A 21,587-nucleotide genomic window follows, 5' to 3' on the forward strand; every position below is an offset into this window, starting at 1 on the left:
TACTAGAACAGAAAGATCCTTAAACAACATTAATAATTATAAAAGCAGTATCTTACATCGTGCCCTGTCCTGATATTAATTTTCCATGGATGCAATCAATAGATTTGCCACTGAGGCATTAAGATTAATTTTAACAGTAGAGATGTCCAGGTCAAGAGATTCTTTTGACACACCACCTGTGAAGGAGACTGCAAATTGTTAGTGCGTTGTTGCAAGTTATCATGAAAGATTTCTGCAAAAGAGCGCAGGACTTTAGGCTCCATTAAGCAATTTAACTATTGATGAAAATATCCGCAAGTTGTTTGAAATGATCAAGGGGATTTTTAATTGCTTTGAAAAAAGAGCTTGATAGCAATTCTTCTGAAATAAATTAAATTCCTTAGAAATATGTGGTTGGGACTGGGGGATGACATGGGAAATTGAAGCTCCGGTTTTCTAAGCATGGCGAAACCAATATGTTTATGTGATTTTGGCTCACAGTACTACACCACCAGCTCCTACTGTATAGAGCTGGAATGGGTACACAGCTGGAAAGATCTCTTGCACACTGGGCATGCTAATACCACGAAGGTTGCAGAAAGCCAGAAAGGAGCTCAGTTCAAGAACAAGTTGGAGAGTTCAGCCTCCAGGGTTTTGGGTCTCTTTTTGTACATACCAGTGACACGCATTACGTGGCTGTGCCTAAGTTTCCCCATTTACAAAACCAGACAATGATGTTTACCTGTTTTAAGATCCATGCCCCAGAGCACTGGAAAGACTAGCTGTAAGGGAAGTTCAAAATCCTACTCAGGATTCGAGAACCTTAAACAAAACCACACTGTATCATTCAGGTTAAAGGCAACATTTGATTCAAAATAACAGACAATAAAACATGAGAAGTAAAAACATCTCACATTTAAATCTTTTTACTATATGGAAAAGTATCCAGGCAACATAGTAACTAAAATTACCGTGTCTAAAAACAGACAGTAGACTGTCCTTTTGCTAAATGGCATTTTATACAAGACAAATTGATTGCAACTAATCCACCACTCTTCTGTATAGCCCAGCAATTTAACAACCTTGAAACAGTAATTCTTCAAAGGGCCTCACGATTTCCTGATAATCTGCTGCAGCCCATTATTAATGGCACTACAAATGAATCTAATTTGTCAACAATTTACTCCAGCTGAGGTACCAGCCCTGATACTCGCATTCTTCACCCTGTTTTTTGTATAGAATGGGCTTCCATTTGCTGGTTTTGTTCCTCCAGTTCCTTCACAGGAAGCAACACGACCCGAATGCTTTAACAGGGGCTTTTGGAGAGGAAAGAAGGCATTATAAATCATCACTAATTTAGAAACTCATTTTTAATGGGTTACATTTTATTTGCTTCAGTTGAACACCATTATTTACAGACACAAGTTAATAAAACACATCACAAAACAATAAAATTTCAACAGCTAATATTTATAGGTGCATAGTTCATGCTCAATTACTTTATTTTATATGTATAATACATACGCATATATATAAAGCTCTCACAACAAGTCATCTCTGCACAGAAAGAATAGTCATAGGAAACAAATAAAAATTGTATCATAAACAATATCAAATTACTGACAGCCTATCAACAAAACATGTACAGAGTTAGAAATAAGCGGTAGACACTTAGGTGTTTTTATTTAATATTTTATTTTTTAACTTTTAAACTTGAAGCCACAATATCCACAGCACAACAATGACCCTGCCAACCAGCTTTCATTTCAGCAGGAGGGAAATGCTGAAACAAGGTGGATGCAGTCACAGATACTCCAATCATTGCTGATGGAAGACTTCAAAATACACCGTAAAAACTGTAAAAAAATTTTACGACCGGGCACATTGGAACTCAGCACTTGTACAGGATGGCACGTCTTTAGTAGTTAGTAGATGTCAGGAGATATAAAGGAAGGAAAGGACTCTCATGCTTCAGGTTCGTAGTCTTGATACTCTTCCTAATGAGGAGAGCAGAAATCAGCCCTACTAGTATTTTAGATTAATACATCCTACTGTCACTGCTTGTTCTAGTCCTAGTGGATTCAATGCCAAAATATTATGGATTTTCATGTGATCAGGCTCTTGCCATTTATTATTATTTTGTCACATCTTCTAGATACCATACCTTACCAGCTGTGGTATTTACAGGAGAATTAGGCTTTTACAGTGGTTAACACATCATTCAGCTGATGTTGCCAGGAACTCAGGAGGCCATCCATGGCAATTCCCTTGGAGAGGGAGGAGGACTACCTCTGGGCTGAACAGCATACCAGGTGCTGCAGATACTCATACGAGTCAGTAAATCATTTAAATGTGTGTTTAACTACCAGTATGTGAGCAGCCCCCATAGTTTCAGTGATATTAAAGGTGTTCGCAATCATGCATGCCTTTAAGTCTTTTACTGGATCATGGCCTAAATGTTTTATACCTCTCATTTTCAGCCTAATTATCTGCACTACTGTAAAACTGCCACTCTAAGTACCAATGCATCATGCCAGACATTGTAGTTATATTTTAGATAGCAGGTTTAGGAAAAACAACAAAATAAATTACTCCCATAATTGCATTAACTGAAGAGTATAACAATGAATTATCGTGTTTTACAAAGCATGATGCTTTGATAAATGGCCAAGCTATTGAAACAAACTATGAAGATGCCGTTTTTCCCATATTCCCTATCAAACATAAGAAAAAGATACAAGTTTACTGTGGATTACTCAGAAACCCAGGCACAAGTATTTCGAAACACACACGATATTTTCCTGTTAAACTTCCTTACTATCAAGAAAGCAACGGATTTTCTGATTCCCAGCACTATACCTCTGGGAGATCTTGGCCAAAGAGACCGCATTTCTGCTGTGCCCTTGCAGCTCACAGCATCAGCCTGTGCCAGGCTAACGTAACTCGAGCGTGCAGCCCCCTCCCGTGCCCTCCTCCTACGTGCATTCACAGCAAACGCCACAACAGATTTACCTCTGGAGGCATTTCGTAAGCCTCATTCTCAGGATCCACAGGAACATCTGTATTATTCACCATTCCCTCCTGCAGGAAACCTTCTTCATTCTACATTTAAAACAGGGAAAGAAAAGTGACAGACTGTAACTGCTTGCCTTGTCATTTATGCCAAAGCGTGTCTTTCCTCCCGATCAGTGGTTGACTTCTTGGCCTGTCCTTTGGTTGCGGGATGTCGCCAGGGGTTGTGAAGAACTAGAGGACATCAGATCCAGAGAGATCTTCTTCATGTTCCACAGGGGTATCCACAAGAATGACTACTATCATCTTTCTGAATAGCTGAAGTGCTGATGCCCCATTTCTCTCTTGCCATGGACAGGCCAAGAAGTCAGTCGGAACGAAAGAACGGTACACCCACCAACTTGCTGAGTATCTTTGGAAAATATTTTAATCCCACAGAAAATGCTTTGGTCAAGTCATGAAGCAAATCAAAACAAGTTTTTTGCTCCTTAAGAAACTGATCTGGGAAACACAGTCCCACACAATTTGTTTAAGTAGGTTATCACATTAATTTCTGTTTAACTGCTTGGGGGAATACAGTCACAGGTATGCAAAAGTAATTGTAAAAGCAGGCCAAAAGAACTGAGTAGGATCAAGACACACAAATGAAATAGTAATTCAATTTTTTAATGTTATTAATTCAATTAAACATTTTTAATGGTATAGACACATCAATCCTTTCATAAATCATTGTTTATTTTACAGTTTTAGCCTTTTTGAAATATATTTCAAATTGGCCAAAAAAGGGAGAACTATTATAATTCAGACTATTGCATCCTGGTTTCTTTTCTTCGGTTTTAGAATCTAACTGTATTGGGAAAAGCTTTTTTCCTTTAATGGGTCACACCTCTATATGCTTTCTTATGCCAACCAGCATGTTACTCTATGCAGTATTAGTATATGATACATGGCACTACCTGATACCCAGCTTCTTACACTTTTTCTGGGCATCTGTTACGGACCATTATAGAAGCACTTCTATTTTATATAGCAATTTTCATAAGAGCCTCTTGGAATTAATGGGTTTGCAATGGTATAAGGAATAACTTGCTGAGTAGGTTTACTTAAGTGCTGTCCTAGAACTCTAGATACTATTTACCATCTGAAACAAACACAAATTATAAAGGAAAAAAACATTCCAATTGGACCAATTCCTGTAGTAGTTGTTACTACAGAAGTTCACAGAGAAGAAACATGAGTTTTGCCAGAACAAAGACTGCTGGAGTTCATCCTGAACTGTAAGAAAACTGATATGAAAACAGGCAGACTAGCTCCATGGAACTATTGTGACTATGCTGATTTATACCAGTTGCCAATCTAGACAGAAATGCACTAAAAAAACAATTACAGACACTCAGGAAGAAATTCACTTAAAAAAACCCCTGCAGGCTGGTAGCGTAGACAGAAACACAAAATTGTCAGTCACAAATCGGACTAATGAGGTGATTCTTCGAAGTCTGCAATTTTTAGGATAGTGATGCTAAATTAAATATAGGATATAGATAAAATGAACATGAGAGAAGCTAAACCTGAAACTCACCTCTGTGAGTTTAACACAAAATAGAAAATAATACGCAAAACAGGTGCATTTATCATGCTTCTGCTGTTCACCGTTTGCCACGTGTCAGCTCCCTCTGTGGTTTAACCAGGTGGCCGTAGTCATGATACTCTGTGCCTCACTCGCTGCATCTCTCCATGCACAAATTGTGACTTTATCTGCCAGATACAAATCCTGTTCTTCCTTGGTTCGGTCACCTCTTCTGGCACTGATGCATGTGCATGTAACACATGTTTTTCACCCTCATCATCAAAGTCCGTGACGTGCAGAATTTATTTCCATAATGTAGATTCTTCCCTCTACCTCTTACTTCAGACTTTATTAAAAGGTCCAGTATGAAGATATCTGGTCCCATTGCTTCTCAGTGGGGCCAGGTATCCTTTTCCTTTAGAGGCAAACAGCATAGTCCATGTGGAATCAATGCCGACTATTCTGCCAAGTTCCCTCCATGCATGTGCCTGCTATCAGTTAACACCCTGTGCTGCTCTGTGGCGTAGATAACACAGACAAATTCCAAAAGTCAAGGGACATTGATGAATAAGGTTACTAATATCTTTATTTAGGCCTGTGTCTTCCAGAAGAACTAATAATTTTGGATGTTCAACATGACAGGTAACTTTTCAAGCATGAAATTATCAGAACAACCGGGCCCAATTACAGTTCTGCCCTGGCTTATCAAAACACTAGAGCTCCTAAGATTATATGATGTGCAATATTTAATTACCTTAGCTTCTAAACAAATTTTTAGGAGTATGTATGCCTGTTTACTTTTATGAGAAGTAGCTCAATCCCTATCAGCTTTGGCTGAAATAGCTAAATAGTGTGTGCAATGGAAATTTTAAAGCTGTTACTGTGCACTAGATCTAACATATCAGCTCTAAGGACCTACAGCTCCAGTCTACTGCTCTCCTGTTTAATCCAAATATAATTTAATTTCTGCTTCCCCCTATCATTAAGGAACAGCTTCAGCTAACAATCGGTACATCAACTAAAACTGTGCCCAAAATCAGTCTTGAGGTTGCACGAGGAAGAAAGCATGCAGCTTAATGTTATCTGTAGCAGGAAAACAGATGGCAAGTGAAACTGCCAGGACCATTAGTAACAACGAAGAAAAAGATTTGCCTGCCGAATTTCAAAGAAGAGCTTCAAAGCTCATATGCTGTTTGTTAGGAACCTCTGCCACGGGTCTGGACTGCCCATCAGGATTAGAGAGACACAATGCCTAAAAAAGGCTGAATTTATCATCTTCTCAAGTTCCTTCAGCGAGTTCAGGATGGAGATTCCTCTACAGCTTCAAATAAAACAACCAGCAGCACTAGTAAAATACAACATCAATCACAACACCAATATTTTTTCAAATGGAGCAAATCATAAGCCATACCAAACCATCAAGGGAACTCTTTGCCTGGGAAAGGCTTATCACCTTTGTCCAGCTGCAAACAGTAATACAAACACCACCTTTCATGTTGGTGGCACTGCAGTGCAGATGAGAATGACATTACTCAAGGTCACATTTGTTACATGTAAATGTATAGCATAGGTGACCACAAATTTAAATGGTGGCTCCCTCTGCTTCCAATGTACCATTCCTCCGAAGTTAGGATATTACAAAAGTAAACAACCACCCCCAGTAACACAGAGCCATCTAAGGTACACCTTGTATCATTATTTACCTCCTTTAAAATGAAGAAATGCAATTTTACGTTCTCATGATCAATAATTCCATATCCTAATTCAGTTATGGAAGAGGAAGAACACCCAATAGACCAATTCTTGTCTTAGTATGAAAGGCACATTTTTCTCTTGAAGCTGCCACCTCTATTTTTAAACCATATAGAAGCGCATTTCCAGAGGGAAAGCTTTTTATTAGAAGATCTGAAAAGCTAAACAAAAGCTTCTCAGAGATGAAGTCAGGTTTTAACTGAGGAGCATGAGCTCTTTTGCAGGGAAAACACTTTAAAGAGGGAAAATTACAACTCACACAATAAACAAGGTGTTAAAAGAATGGTGAGGTGAGGACATCTGCTTGTCCACTGAGGCTTCCCTTAAGAAAAAGCAAATGCTCTTGGTTTGAAGCATGGACACTCTGGTTAAGACTCATATTTCTGCATTCTCCAGAGAGTCTTGTGCCCTCAGACCCCATGCTATGGAAAGCAAGCTTTTGCAGCTAGCCAGAGCAGAGCACACCACATTGCCCTTCCCAGTTACCAACCCTGGCATCAGTTTGTGCTATCAGCACTCCTGCCTGCCTTGACAAAGCTTCATGACTATCAGACTTGTACGGCCCAAAACCTACGTGCCACCAGGCTACCTTGCAAGCCCACCCACACTTTCCCTGAGAATGAAGGGCTACGGTGTACGCCTGCCCTCCCAAATCACACTGTTGCTCATAAGTTGAGCAACTTATGTCAGTTTATAAACAAAGGGGAGCCAGTGGCCCACCATTCTAATGTGGTACATTTGCATGACCCTAGATGCCAGTTCTGACTCAAGAAACAGGTATAAAATAACTGGTATACAAGAGCAGCAAAAATAAGATGTGAAGTAGAACTTCCTATTTTATTTGCTGCAGTGGCTCCAAAATGTTGACTCCTCCTCCTCTGTGGGAATGAATCCTGCTAAGCAATGTGTGTGACAGTGTGAAATGACCCACTTTTGCAATAAAATTTTCATCAAACTAATTAAAAAGGTCTCCTGAAGACCTGTCCCTGTTTAAATTATAGAGTATTTGCCAAAACTTCAGGCCTATTCCTTTTAGCAGGAAAACATCACCAAATGGGTTTCTCTTAGTTCAGTGTTTTTGGTGAAAATCACACCCTGTTCTTTCCCTTCACCCTCTTTCCCACCTCATAACCCTCTTGGTGGAAGGGGAGAAACTGTTTAAGATCATCTAACGCATGGGAAACAGACCAAGTGGTCTGCTCATGGTACCACACCTAGGGCAGCACCATGCGGCAAAATGGTCACCTTCAGGTGCGTGCATTCAGTCCTCTCGGTGACGTGTCTTTGAACGTCAAGTTACTGCCATCAAAAATAAATTATTTTACCTCAAGTCACGGACAAAAGCAACTTCAAAAGGAAGCACTGTAATTGTAATTTAGCAGTTATCTAAGCATTATAATTTACTATCTCTCTGGCTAGTAACATGGTTTTTCTTTCCATTATGAATGCTGAAGGAGTCTTACAGTCATGTATATTCACATGATTACTGGAGACTAATTCCTGCTGGAGTGATTCCATATTCTGTGAGGAATAAGCCAGGCTATCAAAGTGTCAGCTCTTAAAATGTTTACACTGGCAAGAGGATATCACCCTGGCAGTCACTTCCACTAATCACAGAGGTCAGAAGGCACCTCTGGAGATCAGCTAGTCCAACCTCCCAGCTCAGAGCAGGGCCACCTAGCGCAGGGCTGTGCCTGGTTGGGTTTTGACCATCCCCACAGATGGAGACTCCACGATCTTGCTGGATAACCTCGTCCACTCTTTGACCACTTGCACAGTGGAAAAGCTTTTTCTTACGTTTAAATGGAGTTTCCTGCATTTCAATTAGTGCCCACTGCCTCCTGCCATTTCACTGGGCACCACTGAAGAGTCTGGTTCAATCTCCTTTACCACCACCCCCATCAGGTATTTATACAAATTGATAAGCTCCCCCCATAAACTTTCACATTCATGCTGTTTCACACTTGCTGATTTTCTGTCTGTTCTTGAGACCTCTATGAAATTTCCCATGCAGATATTGTGGGAGGCTTGTTTCTCTAGCAGAAAGCTCTACTGTCCACAACCAATTATATACATAAAAATAAGGTGCCTCAAACACCTAACAAATTAATATAACATGAGAAGTCATAGTTAATTTCAACAAAATAGATTATTATAAACTCAATGAGCACTGGTCACACCACATCACTTGCCAGTCTGTTATTGAGTGTTTTATAATTATTGACTAGCTGTGAATCAAGATAAAAGGCACAACAGAAAAAGAACTAGAATATGGAAAAAGCTGGTTTACAAGATAATTTTGGTACGCCTCTTTTGTAAAGACCTTTAAAGTCTCTTTTGGAAAGACCTTTGAGACCCCCAATGAAGTGGGGGGTTAACATTTTTAACATAGTCCAGTTTGTTGCACATACACACCAGCTGGTACCTGGGGGAGCTTGAAATAAAAATAAGAATGTAAAAAAAGAAAATTTAAAAAATCACATCCAATAGCATTATTACCTTGCAAAATTACCATGTACTGATAGATTGGAGTAAGGGTAGTATTGCCTTATACTGTATTTCCAAGCCCTGTGCACACCAAGGACAGAACTGGCAGAGAGGTGGGATGTGATGCTTGCTGAACAAGCCTAAACAGGGCTTTCACTCAACAATAGAAAGGGATTTGGCATTCCCCGAGCTCATCAATTGGTCCGAGTAGCTCGTCCAGAGAAGCAGCCATGCCTGCTTCCCGCCTGATAGCCATGGTCATGCACATCTTTGCGAGCCCGGATATTAAGTCTAGCCCAGTACTAGTGAATTATTGAATTTGCTGTTGTTACAGTCTGGATAATTGTACTACTAATCTGTCTTTATTACCATGCCATTATTTAGAGATAAATTGTTTATCCCTAAAGCTGTTGGTCTCATGCCTGTTAGCGCATCCCAAACCTATAGCAGGGCTGCCTTAAGCCCTTACAACTGGTAACTGAATATCCCTCCAGCCTGACTAAACCCATTTCATTTTGGTATTATGCACCCTGTAAGAACTTTCTTCAGGAACTGTCAGTCATTATAAGGTGGAGCTTAAAGAAAAATTTGGGGATTCCTTTTGTATACCCTCAGTGCAGCTGTTATGCATACTGTCCAAATTCACCTCTTGCTACAAGCTGAATAGCAATTTGCTGTGCCAATGGGCTTAAAATTCCCCTTTGAAAAGAAAATAATTTGTATTCTTTCTTCTCCACCAAATACCAGGATACTTAGGGGCTGGATATTGGACCTAAGTGAACAAGAACTGTCTTCTCCATTTGGTAACTTATTTTTTACAGGTATTTTGACCATAAAGCCCAACTTACCCGCTGGGAGAAAAATCCTTGAACAAAACAGCAAATTCCCAATAACATGCAAAACAAAGAAATGATAAAATGGCCTCAATTTATTTACTTTCCTAGCCCTAAGGTATTAAGTATGTGGAGCTGACTGGTTATAACTGAGTTGCCGGGTCAGTTTAGGATGCTCTAAAGCTCATGCTCACTCATTGCAATAGTCAGTGCCTCCAAGCCTCAGCTGTGAATGACAAAGCCTTAGCAGCAGTTTATTTTACTCCAGAGATACAGAGAGGAGACATATCTGTGCACTAGCTAGAAAGAAGTAAACTGTTTTAATTATCCCTAAGCTAAACACCTAAGTGAAGGAAATGATGAGAAACCATTATGTGTGAAGGAAAGTAGCTGTTGCAGTGCACAATTCATTTAGAGTACCAATAATGAAATGGGACTACTGCCCTCCTTCTTAAATGGAGAGTGGAAGTGAAGAAGAGACATTTAATTAAACAAATAAATGTCAGCACGATAGCATGATTCCAGTGAAAGGCTAACATAGTGCCTGCAAGTGCTACAGGCTGCATTTTGATTCGTGTTTTTATGCCCTTCAGTTGGCAACGACAAAAGTGAAAAGGATAAAGACTGAGGCCTATGGAGAGGGGAACGAACGTGAAGACTGTCTAAGTGTCTCTGGTTACAGGTCCATCTTGGTGTCTATAAATAGCTGGAAATACTGGCTGTTTACAACAATTTACGAACTGTTGTAAACGCCTAGAAAAACAAATTTCAATACAACATAGACTGTGTATATTTTTGTTTCCTTCCTTTAAAATTCCCCATTTAGTATTACTTGTAAAGTAATCTTTACAATCAACTCAGTTCAGAGTATAACAGGAACATTTCTGCGAGCGCTCAACTTTCCTCAAACTCAGATTCATGTTTTGCATTAACCAGGCTGGTAAAGTCACCTAATTAGAGCTGCTGGTATGTTGTTACTTGCTGATAAATGGATGCGGACTGCATGCAGAACCCGCCCATTGCCCAGGTCAGACAAGCTCTAAAGTGATGGACACGTGCGTTAATAGCAGGTGACTTAAAATAACAGGTTGCCTAGGGACTGAGTCAATTTGCCATCAGTAACGCATGTAAATGCATCCAGAATACACAGTCCTTTCAGCTTCATCCTTTTCAGCTTCCCAGATCTATGGTGACATTGAAAACTCCACAGGTAGGGAAAGAAAAAGCTAGAGCTTACCATTTAGAAAGACTGAAGTAATTTCTAATTGCAAAATAGTGGGAATGATACATGCTAACTAAATGTCACATCAGGGGGATGTGGTCACAGCTGTGCCTCATTTGACATTCTCCTGAACAAGGCAGAGAAGCATAGGTCAATAAAAATATTTTAAGGTAACTGATCTGCTCGAACAATATCCACTTATTAACGTCGTGATTTGAATTCTCAAAACTGAACTTTCAGAGTGCAGTTTCACAGAAATCTCGAGTCCAGTAATACCATTATTTTCAATAAGGATTTGGAAGAAGGATCAAGGACTGGAGTTAACTGCATGCTCTGCCTTACGCATTAAGAAGGAACAATAAACAGCCTGAGTTTATTTTTGTTATTCTTACTACATAATTCAAAGATACCTTGACAAAACTGAATAAGTGACTGAAATAAATAAGATGCAGCTCAACAGGAAAAGGTGTTAATATGCTGCACTTAGGCACTCACCAAATCAAAGAGGAAGGGCAAATGGTGCACAGAAAAGAATTACAAAGTCAAAGAATAACATAAGCCAGCAAAGCCATGTTACTGCAAAAAAGGCAAGCCATTCTCTCATGTATTAACAAGGCCTGTGAGGTAATCTACTTGGTCAAATCTAGCCCAAGGGTGCCTTCCGAATACAGAATTCAGTCTACACAATGCCCTTTGCTGGGGATGTTGGGAGATCCCAGAGGAAAACAGCAGGAATGATCACATTCTAGAATAGAGAGGAAAGATGAAGGAACCTGTCAGGAAAGCATAAGTGAACTAGGTTTACATCATCCTAAAGGAATCACCTTAATTAGAAGTCTTTAAGAACAGCCTGGCCCTACATCTGTCAGGAGCTCCATGGGATTAGCTAAACCCATCTGTCCCCCTGCAGCAATGGAAGATTCTCCAATCTGTATGAATCCATCACCAAGAATGACCTCCAAGGATGATACCTGAGCTTTGTCTTCATTAAATAACACTAGATCATAACAATACGTGATCTTGGCTGATCACATTAACTAAAACAATGGTACACAACAGCTTTGCAGTCAGCATAGAAATAAGCAACCTTGTTCGGATTTGGCTCCATTAAGTTGGTAAAGAGGATTTTAAACAGCATGGTCCCAGTCAAAGCTGCAAAGTTATTTTACCATACCTTATTTAAAACTGCTTGGATATCATAATCACATTCCCACATTACAAAAATTTTTAGTAGAGATGAACTCCAAAAGAAGTTATTGTACACACTCCATGAGTATATATTCGCTTTCCTAAGAGACAAAATTAAAGGAGGAAAATAAGTTCCCTCTAGAATAATTCTCCACTCACGCAAACAGCTAATTCAATGCTGCATTACCTGAAAGAGCAATCTCTAAACCATAGTTATTTATACTAGTCTTAGAAGAAGTCCCCCCTACAGAACTGCAGGACCAGCCACCCTCTAGCATCACGAACAGCACGAGTTCCCACTCCATTACACATAGCCCCAGAGACAGCACACATTTCGGTTCTGCACCCCATCTTGTGTGAGTGTATTCACAAAGCAATGAAGTAACTTCACTCATTTCCAAGGAAGTTTTTAAAGAAAGCGAGAGCAAGCTCTGCAGGTCGTGGAAAGAGGGTAGGATTTTCTCCCTTTCACTTTTCTCCTGGTCACCTTCAAAGGCTGTAATTAAGTGACAGGACGTGCGGTTAGTGAAGTGGTTAATTATCAGTGAGCATCTCTCTAAAGCGTTCCTTCAATTCCAATCTATTACAGCACTTTACCTAGCTGGGGAATTTTAAAATGTTTCTTCTAAGGAAGAAACCAGCACTTGCTCTGAAAAACTTTTGCAACAATTATTTGAGCTATAAAGGTTTCAGGAGTATTTCCTGCAACTGTGATCTATTCAGCAGCAGATCAAACACTACAAAAGACTAGAGAGTCAGCCTGCATTTTAAAATTTGTATTCCTGAAGTACCCCTCTTCATCTGGAAGCAAGTATATAACTATTCAGAGCTTTCACTTGCATTGGGAAAGATTACTTCGCAGTTCACTGGAAAAAAACACAAACATCTCTTCCGCTCATTCTTCTCCTGTAGAAGAAGAAATAATTCTTTTTAACTAAGTGGAAAGAATTATTTAATAAAGTTTACTCAGTAAAGTGTAGAAGGTGAGGAGACTCTTAAAGGACTAGTACCTAAATATCCAATACTTGAGTATCTGTGTTTTCTTTCCCTCCTCCCTTGGCACTGTTACTGTTACCTTTGCTTTTAATTTCCGGCTTAGATGAAGGAAGGCATCAGACTGAAGTCTGCTATCCTCTACACTGCATGAGAGTGGAGTTTAAAGCACAACAGCCTTTCCCAGGCCAAATTCTGCTCTTATCTGTGTCAGTATATGCCTGGTGTAACTCTTCTCCTCACTAAGCCATTTATGTACTCACAATCTGTACCACTGAGAGCAGCCTGTCTTTACGATCCTCTTTTCAGATACCTGCTGCTGTTCTGAAAGGGGATACATACCATAAAAATCTTCACTGATTCTTCATATACAGAAAATCATAAGCATGCAAGTTTGGATGGCCTTGAGGAGTCATCTAAGTTGCACCTCTGCTTTAGGTAGGTTTAGCTTTCCCTAAGTCATTCCCAACAGATGTCTGGGAAAAGCCACCTTAAAAGCCTCCAGTAACAAAGATTCCACAGCATCCCCAGGCAATCTATTCCTGCGCTTAATTACCGTCACCATTAGCATCTCTCCTGGTGTCTAACCTCCACGTCCCTCACTACCATTTAGGGCCAGTATTTCTAGTCCTATTGCCAGTGGACACAGCCCCCTTTCTCTCTGTAGCAAGGGTTTGATACCGGAGAGACTGTTATCCTGACTCATTTCAGCCTTCTCTGGACTAAACCAGCTCATTCTGTTCACACCATACAGTTTCCTAACCTGTTGAGCATCCACTACCCTGTATCTCTGGTACTCGTTTACAAGAATGGCACACAAGGTAAGTCTTGCTAGAGTCGGGATGCGGCTGCTTGTTGTTTGGAGCAGAGTCAAGTCGGCCAGAGACACTGCTCATCAGGCTGATAGAGGAGGAGGAGGAGGGCAAGCCCCAGCGGCGTCTCATGTCAGAAAACTACCTGAATCAACGTGGGCTGATGATCTCCTCAGCCACAGATGGAGCTTCAAAGGGGAATTATTACTGCACCGTTTTTACCAGAAAGAGCCTTCTATTAATAAACTCTGTCAAACCATTTGAAATTAAAATGCAGAGCTGCTTTTAAAGGATCAAAGCGGCACAGAATGTTAGGTGTCAGAATTGGTAGGACACACATTTTCCCTCTGGTCCTTTCTTACTATTAATCACAGTAGATCCCCAAACTTCACCTGCTAAGCAGAGGTCTGCCCTCTGCACCTGGGAGTGCACTGGAGTCACAGCAAAGCAATCACCATAAACTGCTACAATTCACAAGAAGCAGTTGGTCCCACAGCCACAAGGAGCATAACGAAAGGGAAATATCCTCTTGTCCACGACCGCTTTTATGCCTTGAGAGATGGGACTCTAATCATACTCCAGCCACCACTCCATTCATATTTAAGCATACGAGAGGAAAAAATGATGCATACACACCATAGAGGTAGCACACAAAAAAGCAGGTGAAGCAAAGCATTCATTCTGTTCACCACATCCAAAACAGCAGGTAAAACCACATTTCTGTCAGGAAGCTTTGAGTGAAATACTGCTGGCCCAGCAATTGTACTCATTACACCCTCTACTTCGGGGATAAATAGAAAAAACAAAACCAAACCACTTTTCTTCAAATTCATGCCATAAGTCAGCTACATGTGATTTACAGAAGTTCAGATGAAGAATAATTTCATGCATGTCATGCCAGTGAGAATGATTATCAAAGCTTATTCTGTAGAGATGAGGGTGCTCAGTTAAAACAGAGGAGGAACTGAAAGAACGCATGGCAAATGGATTACAGTCACTACCGTTCTTTCTCCTACAAGTCACATTTGCAGTTCCTACAACGAACACTGATATGCTGCCCAGAGCAATACATCATCTTCAGCATTTAGGTTCTCACTATGGTGGAGCTCTTTCATATTTTCAGTACTGAGGATGAGGCAAAAAGACTGATGGGACCAGCCCATGCTTCAGAAGAAGATCGTGCATTTATAATATGACTCCCTGTAGTTTGAAAACAACAAAAAAACCTATCTGCTACCAGCTATAAAGATGTTTGTCTACGTGTGGTGCTTGGTGAACATTTAGATAAGAATGAGAGCCAGATCTTGAGAATTACCCATGCAGAACTGAACACAAACAACTCACTTGCATGATTGCCACAGTTGGATGCCCAAGTGTTTGCAAATGCTCAAGCAATATCGGTAAGACACTCAGCTGGTGAATTTCTGTGCAAATGCCATTTTAGAAATGAGCCATGCTAGAAAGTACTTATGTGGAATATGAGGCTAAAAGTAAATGTAGTTTGCCATGAACAAACAAACAAAATGAAATTCAGCAGTCTGCTATATCACCATCTTTTAATCATGATTTCCACATAATTTTGTCTCAGTTATCTGATGAGAAGTATTTGTGCATTCCTATCATAGGGGTACTTCAATGACTGTCATTAAAGTATGATAATTTTTAGCATAAATCCAGTTGACACGTTTACTATTTCATAATAAGGATTGTTCAACAAGCAGATTCAATGAGAAACCATACTGAAAAATAATGGTGATTTCTGTTACATATGTGTATTGTCTCTGTAAGAGCAGGCAACAAACTGACTGGTTCTTATTCTCCGGTTTAGTTGCCCACGTGCAAAGAATTATCCAAGAAAAGCAGTGATGTTGGAAATCGCAACAGCGACTGCTCTAACGTTATTAATCTCTTTACATATATATGTTTGGAATGTTGCAAGTATAGGAAAGTGTGGATGCTTAGTGGGCTACCAGGAGACATTTCTGCCAGGATGTGCCTTGGACCATCTAGCATCCTCAAAAAGCTATTTACAGAATAATAGCTGGTACCACAAATATTCAGAAGCATTCTTCTGAATGGATTCTTGCAGAAAAGGAATTCAACACATTCTTTGCAACAATGACAACAAATGTATACTATAAGTAAGCAATCTGATGAGAAGCTTAAAATAACATTACTAATGAAAGCTTAAAAGCTGATCTACTTGAACTTGACACATTTAAATTCATATAAGCCCTGATTCAGCAAAAGATTTTCAAGCATACACTTAAGCAAGTGGTTAGTTCCATGGAAGTCAAAGCTTTTACATAGGTTTAATACTAAAATAACACTGTAGTGCATCAAGAAGTAACTTCAGAAATCCAAAGTGTTTCAAGTGTCAAAGAACAAACTACTTAACATGATAAGGTATGACATCTTTGAGATGTGATGCAAACCATTTCTAGCCAGTGAGATAGACAGACTCAGCATTTATCCATCTGTAATTTCCCAAATTAAATCAGTGACAAGAGAGCTCTTCCACTGTACCCTCGATGCAAGAGGAGCATTAAGATTCACATATAAAGGGACAGCATTCAAGCAAAGTGTGTTCCTAACACATGTTCCAATAACCCTGTAGAAACCAAGATTTATGTAAGTCAAAGCAAACTTTGGACACAATATTCCCCCAATGACTATTCACTGCAGAAACAGAACCCCTTCAGCACTGAAGTTTTTTTTTTTACACTGAAGTTTTTTTTTTTATACTGCTGCTGATTACCCTGTGCAACAGAAAAACGCTCTAGTGCTTTGTGTTGTGTGGGTGACGCTCCCATTTCCCAATTGAGTTAGGCCCACCCGTTTATAGCAGGGGTGAAGTATTCTAAATTGGCTTGTATCAGTACAGTGACTCAGTGATCACCGCGCAAGTGGGAGGACTTCAAGCATTTGACATTGCTTCTCATATTCTTGCTGTCACAAATGCAAGTGTTAGAGAATTTAAACTCATTTTTATCTTGTCATTTTAAAATCTTAAAAGGGACCTTTGATCATTCAGCAGCCTGTTAAATATTTAGCAGCCAGGAAGAAAGGATTTTTTTTTTTTCCTTCTATGATTGTTTAACTGGTTTCAAATCTAACACTAATTCCTTCATGTGAATACAATGTATCACCATTTGTCCATTTCTCCAGCAAAAAAAATTTCCTCAATTAAAAATTGATCTGCCTCCTAAACTTCAATGAAAAAAAGAAGACAGAATGAATATAAACAGACAGAAAATGGGGTTGTGAACCCCATGAGCTACACAATCTGCATGCACAGAACATATGTACATCTTTGGGGCTTCTATGAAATAAACTTTAATTACTGTGTCCCCTTTCAAAGCTAAGTGCCTTGCAAATAGTGGCTGGAGACACGCTCAACTCAATGAACGCAGAATTAACATTACCCTCTTAAAAGGTGCAGGATGCCAGTCCTGCAGGCACCAATACTCTTAAAGCACTTGAACATGTTAATCCCATTGAAGTGCATGTGATTGTTTTTCATTGTAATATTAATCACACACTATTAGGGTATGTGTCTCTAACCGATGCGCTGAAATTAAACACCTGGGAGCACTGAGATTTAACCAGCCCTGTTGGTCAGGCTCTCCTCTGTTAGCAAACTAAGGAGAGCTGGCTCCTCCAGCCTCCCACACAAACCCTCTCCCATGCTTGTTAGAGTGTCTGTTATATTAATGACTCATCTACAGCGTAAAGCACCAGTTCAGACTCTTCATTAATCACCTTAAGCACGCTAGTTTCTCCAGTTTGCGCAGTGTCCCCGCTCTATGAATAAGTGAGGCTTCAGCCTTACAAACACAGGGAAGGAATTTGTGGGGCTTGCACTTCAGCAATGACTTTGTAACTTCACAGAAAATACCTTATGGTCATAATCCCTTCTTCTTCAGCCCAGTGTTGGGTCTCCCCTGGATATTTGTTACCAGCCAAAATATTGCCTTTGAAACGTGATTGTTAAATTGCATGGGTGGCCAGGCGGTCACCGCTGGTGCATTCCCAGTGACGTGCTTGTACAGAGAATCAGTCCTGTACCACAGCCCAGCCTACGTTTCCCGTAGAAAAAGCACTGACTAGCTTGTTCAACAGTATGAAAAACCTAGAGCAAATAATGAATGCACTGCACTACAAATTGATTTATTCTTCAGGGGAAGAAAAAATCACCCTTGAAATATTCTGCAAAAGGCACTATATGTTTTATGAGAATGAGAAAGCCACTGAGAAGAGCTGCAGGTTGTGGGGAGGAGCATTGACTTTTGATGGACTATTGCCACTTTCTCCCACACCCCAGCCACCACTAGATTAGATTCACAGCTCCTTCTTTACATCCCTTTCAATTTCTATTAACCACTTCTTAATTATTTCTATAACAACTTCGTTTTATTCCATTTGACAAATGACCCCTTTTTATTAACACTAACTACAAAATCACTTGGCCTCATACTCTAGATTAAAACAGGTTTTGCACAAATAAACACCAGGGCAAAGTGCACTGTTAGCAAGAACTAACGTGTAACTGATGTAAATTTATGTCCACCCATCGGTTAGCCCATCAATTTGTTCTCTGATAAAACTTCAAAACTGCTGTCAATCATGCAGACAACCCAAGAGGCTTTATCACAGAGACTAACAGAATAACTCTCCCTGCTAACTTCTTACACTGGTAAGTGTACCATATGATATAGGGGTTAGAGCTCAGACACAGTAGCACAAGAAACTTGATAGATATGTAAGTGATGCATCAAGGTTGTACCACTCCTTGACATACCTAGAAAATATGTATTTTTAGGAAAGTGCTATCTAGAACCACATATTTGGCAGGTGTATATCAGAGCAGTTGCGCTGACTTCAGACCCCATGATCAATCACTTACCTACCATGATAGATTGCTTATCTACCAAGACTGTAATTTACTCCATATCATTGCAACTCTAAAAGCAAAATTCATTAAGGCTACAAATTGTCTTGGAGAGGCTTTTATACAGTTCTAACTGAACGCGCTCAGATGTAAGATTTAATTAACTGGAATACAAAACATGGATACAATTTCAGAGGAAGACTGGTCAATCATACAGTCACAGAGTCATTTGAATTCTCCCAGTACACACACATTAAAGAGCTGAGATGGTCCTGATTAGGCAGAACTGTTCAACTGCACTGTGTGAAGGCAGATAATTTTGCTAGGGACTTGGTTCTGAATGATCCCACTTTTCCTTCTGAAAAACAGAAGCTGCTCCACAGCAGCTGATGGAGGTTTGGTTGTACACAAAGCATGACTAAATTTATTAGCTAGTTTATACAGTGAACATACCAATGGAAAATGACACAAACCCCCAGAAACACTATTAACATAAAAACCAAAGTTCACATTAATGAATACACAGATAGAGGTCCATGAAAAAAAAAGGTAAATATTTTCTTAATATTATAAAGCTGATGAACCTCTCCAACGCTGAAGGAAAAATAACTTCAAGTAATAGAAGTTTCATGATGAGAGTGATCCTAGGAGAGGAAACACACTCATTTTGTCCATCTGTGAGGGCTCATACTGCAGCTGTTCATCACTTCCTGGGCTTTACTTTGTGAAAAATAATAATCACATGGAAATCTAGTCTCTCCCTTCTCAGCAACCACGGCTGAAACAGTTATTTGGGTATTAGGTTTTGGGCTTGTGTGGCCTAGCAACCATTCCTCATTTTTATCTTCTTGTGTCACATCCATCATAACTGCTTTTCATTGAGACAGTTTTTAAATGGTTGTATTTCATTTTGTTTTAAATCTGGTGAGCAATTTCCACCTCCAGATTATAAAACTGAGCTTTTTAAAGTGCTAATGCTTGTCTTAGAACTTTCAGAGCATAAATTGAGAGGAAAAGAAAATACTATAGCAATATACATCTGTTTCGGAGGGATGCAGATTTCATAACAATGGGCCAGGAAAAAAAATAGGTATCATTGAGCATCTGGTCCAAAACCTTGCCGAAAAATTTTCTTGAACCACAAAGATTTTCTCAGATATTTCTGACTTCCATTAATACTCACTCATTTTGCTTCCTTCATGCAGTCAAGGCAGAATGTTTGCAGCTTAATCTGAAAGCTTTACAGCACCAAGTGCTTTGGTAACTCAGTTGTCACTCTGCAATGAGAAACTAGCAATGTTTAATTTCATGACTATTTCCCTGGGGTGTGACAGGCAAGAAAAATGGAAATAAATGACCTTCTGAGTATGATTTTTTTTTTTTAGTAAAGTAACCCAGACATCAACTGAAAAAGCTTGTTTGCATCTTTTGGGGCACCAGTTCCCACAGAGCTGGTTAACTTCAGCTGAAGTGGTCTGCTTCAGCCAAGCCAAAGGCACAGATCTTCATCTATGGCTGTTTCCACAAAGGAAGGGCAAAGCTTCTTTCCTGACTGCAGCTGCCAGGTTCAACCCACAAAAGCCTATACCACCACTAAGACTGGATGTACCAGCCTCAGTGCGTAATTCCCTAGCACTTGTGTCCTGGAAACACCACTCTTCATTTCCTTCCACAGGACAAGTGTCTGTGGCTACCCAAAGGAAGCGTTCATTCCTCCTCTTGCCTGCCTAAATAAATACCTTTCTGGCACAGATGCAGCTGATAGCAGAAAAGAACCTACTTTTATACATGCTACATACAAGCGACACATTTTGCTGTCAGACAACAGCCTGAGACTTGAGCTCACTGCAGCAAGGGGCAGCCCACAGCCGACAAAACTCCCAGCTCAGCTGAGCTCACGTCTCAGGCAGCTTTGCTTTTCTGCCTGAAATACATTTTGTTTCCTCTTCTGCTTTTGATTTTTTTTACACTTTAGGATCACAAACCACACATCCAGCAGCCACGTGTTGCCTGCCCCTCAAAGTCACAGCTCCTCTGGCGGATGGCCCTTCAGCGAGGACCTCACTGGCCCCATCTCACTGTGCTTTTCACCTCGGGTAAGAGCAGACCTCTAAGGCCAGCCAGCACCGACCTGTTGCAACGAACAGTCCCTTGCCGTTACACGGGAAGATGTCCTGGCCCAAGGGGCCAGACCTTTGGAAGTGATGAAGCTTCTCTCCTCCACATCCCCAGAGGGACGCCTACCCTGCTCCAAGCCCTATGGTCACTGCGGGATGGCTGTCAGCGCAACTCCTCCAGCATGCTGGCCTGGTAGTTGAAGATTACCAAAATGCAGTACTGACCAGACCCGCAATATCACTCAACACCCTGGCTTGGGGAACATCAATGCTGCTGCTCCACCACTTCAATTCTATGCTTTAACTGACCCTGAGACTCAGTAAAATATCCAGTAGGTGTTTAAGTGTCCCAGCATGGTAAAAGTACTTATCAAAATACTAAAGGAGCTTTCCAGTTCAGATAAAACAACTTTTTATCCCCTTCCACGATACATTTCTTTGCTTTAACCATGGCAATATGATGCTGCTCAACAGCCCATATTTAACCAATTGCAAATTAAAAGCTGTGTTTCTGCGTGGGAGTCCAACAAAGTAATTAACTCTAGCTGCTGAGGTTGTCAAAATGCTGAGTGTACTCACCCTGCAGAAATTCCAGACTGAGTTTCCACTGGAAAGTTTTGCCGGAGTAGTTGTACATACTGGGATCATGAAATCGGTCTGTCTTTACTGATATGCCTATACCAGCACCAACTCTCGTAATGCAGCTCTTTCACCAGTATGGTGTACTCTGAAAA

The 21,587-nt window shown here is 40.2% G+C and overlaps 1 protein-coding gene across 2 annotated transcripts in view; it reads right to left on the bottom strand.

Annotated features, from left to right (window-relative positions):
* Positions 1 to 1,362: 1,362 nt before the first annotated feature.
* SNCA (synuclein alpha) overlaps positions 1,363 to 21,587 on the bottom strand; it is a 70,500-nt gene continuing 50,275 nt past the window's right edge. The window contains exons 3-4 of one of the 2 annotated variants that reach the window (XM_072861614.1): positions 2,992 to 3,081; positions 1,363 to 1,976 (exon numbers count right to left, since the gene is read on the bottom strand). In XM_072861614.1, coding sequence (XP_072717715.1) covers positions 1,944 to 1,976; positions 2,992 to 3,081 — 123 coding nt within the window. In that variant the 3' untranslated portion in view covers positions 1,363 to 1,943. The remainder of the gene's footprint in view (positions 1,977 to 2,991; positions 3,082 to 21,587) is intronic. The other variant, XM_072861613.1, reaches the window with a different exon arrangement.

Source organism: Ciconia boyciana, chromosome 5 (genome assembly GCF_034638445.1).
Source record: "Ciconia boyciana chromosome 5, ASM3463844v1, whole genome shotgun sequence".
NCBI lineage: Eukaryota > Metazoa > Chordata > Aves > Ciconiiformes > Ciconiidae > Ciconia > Ciconia boyciana.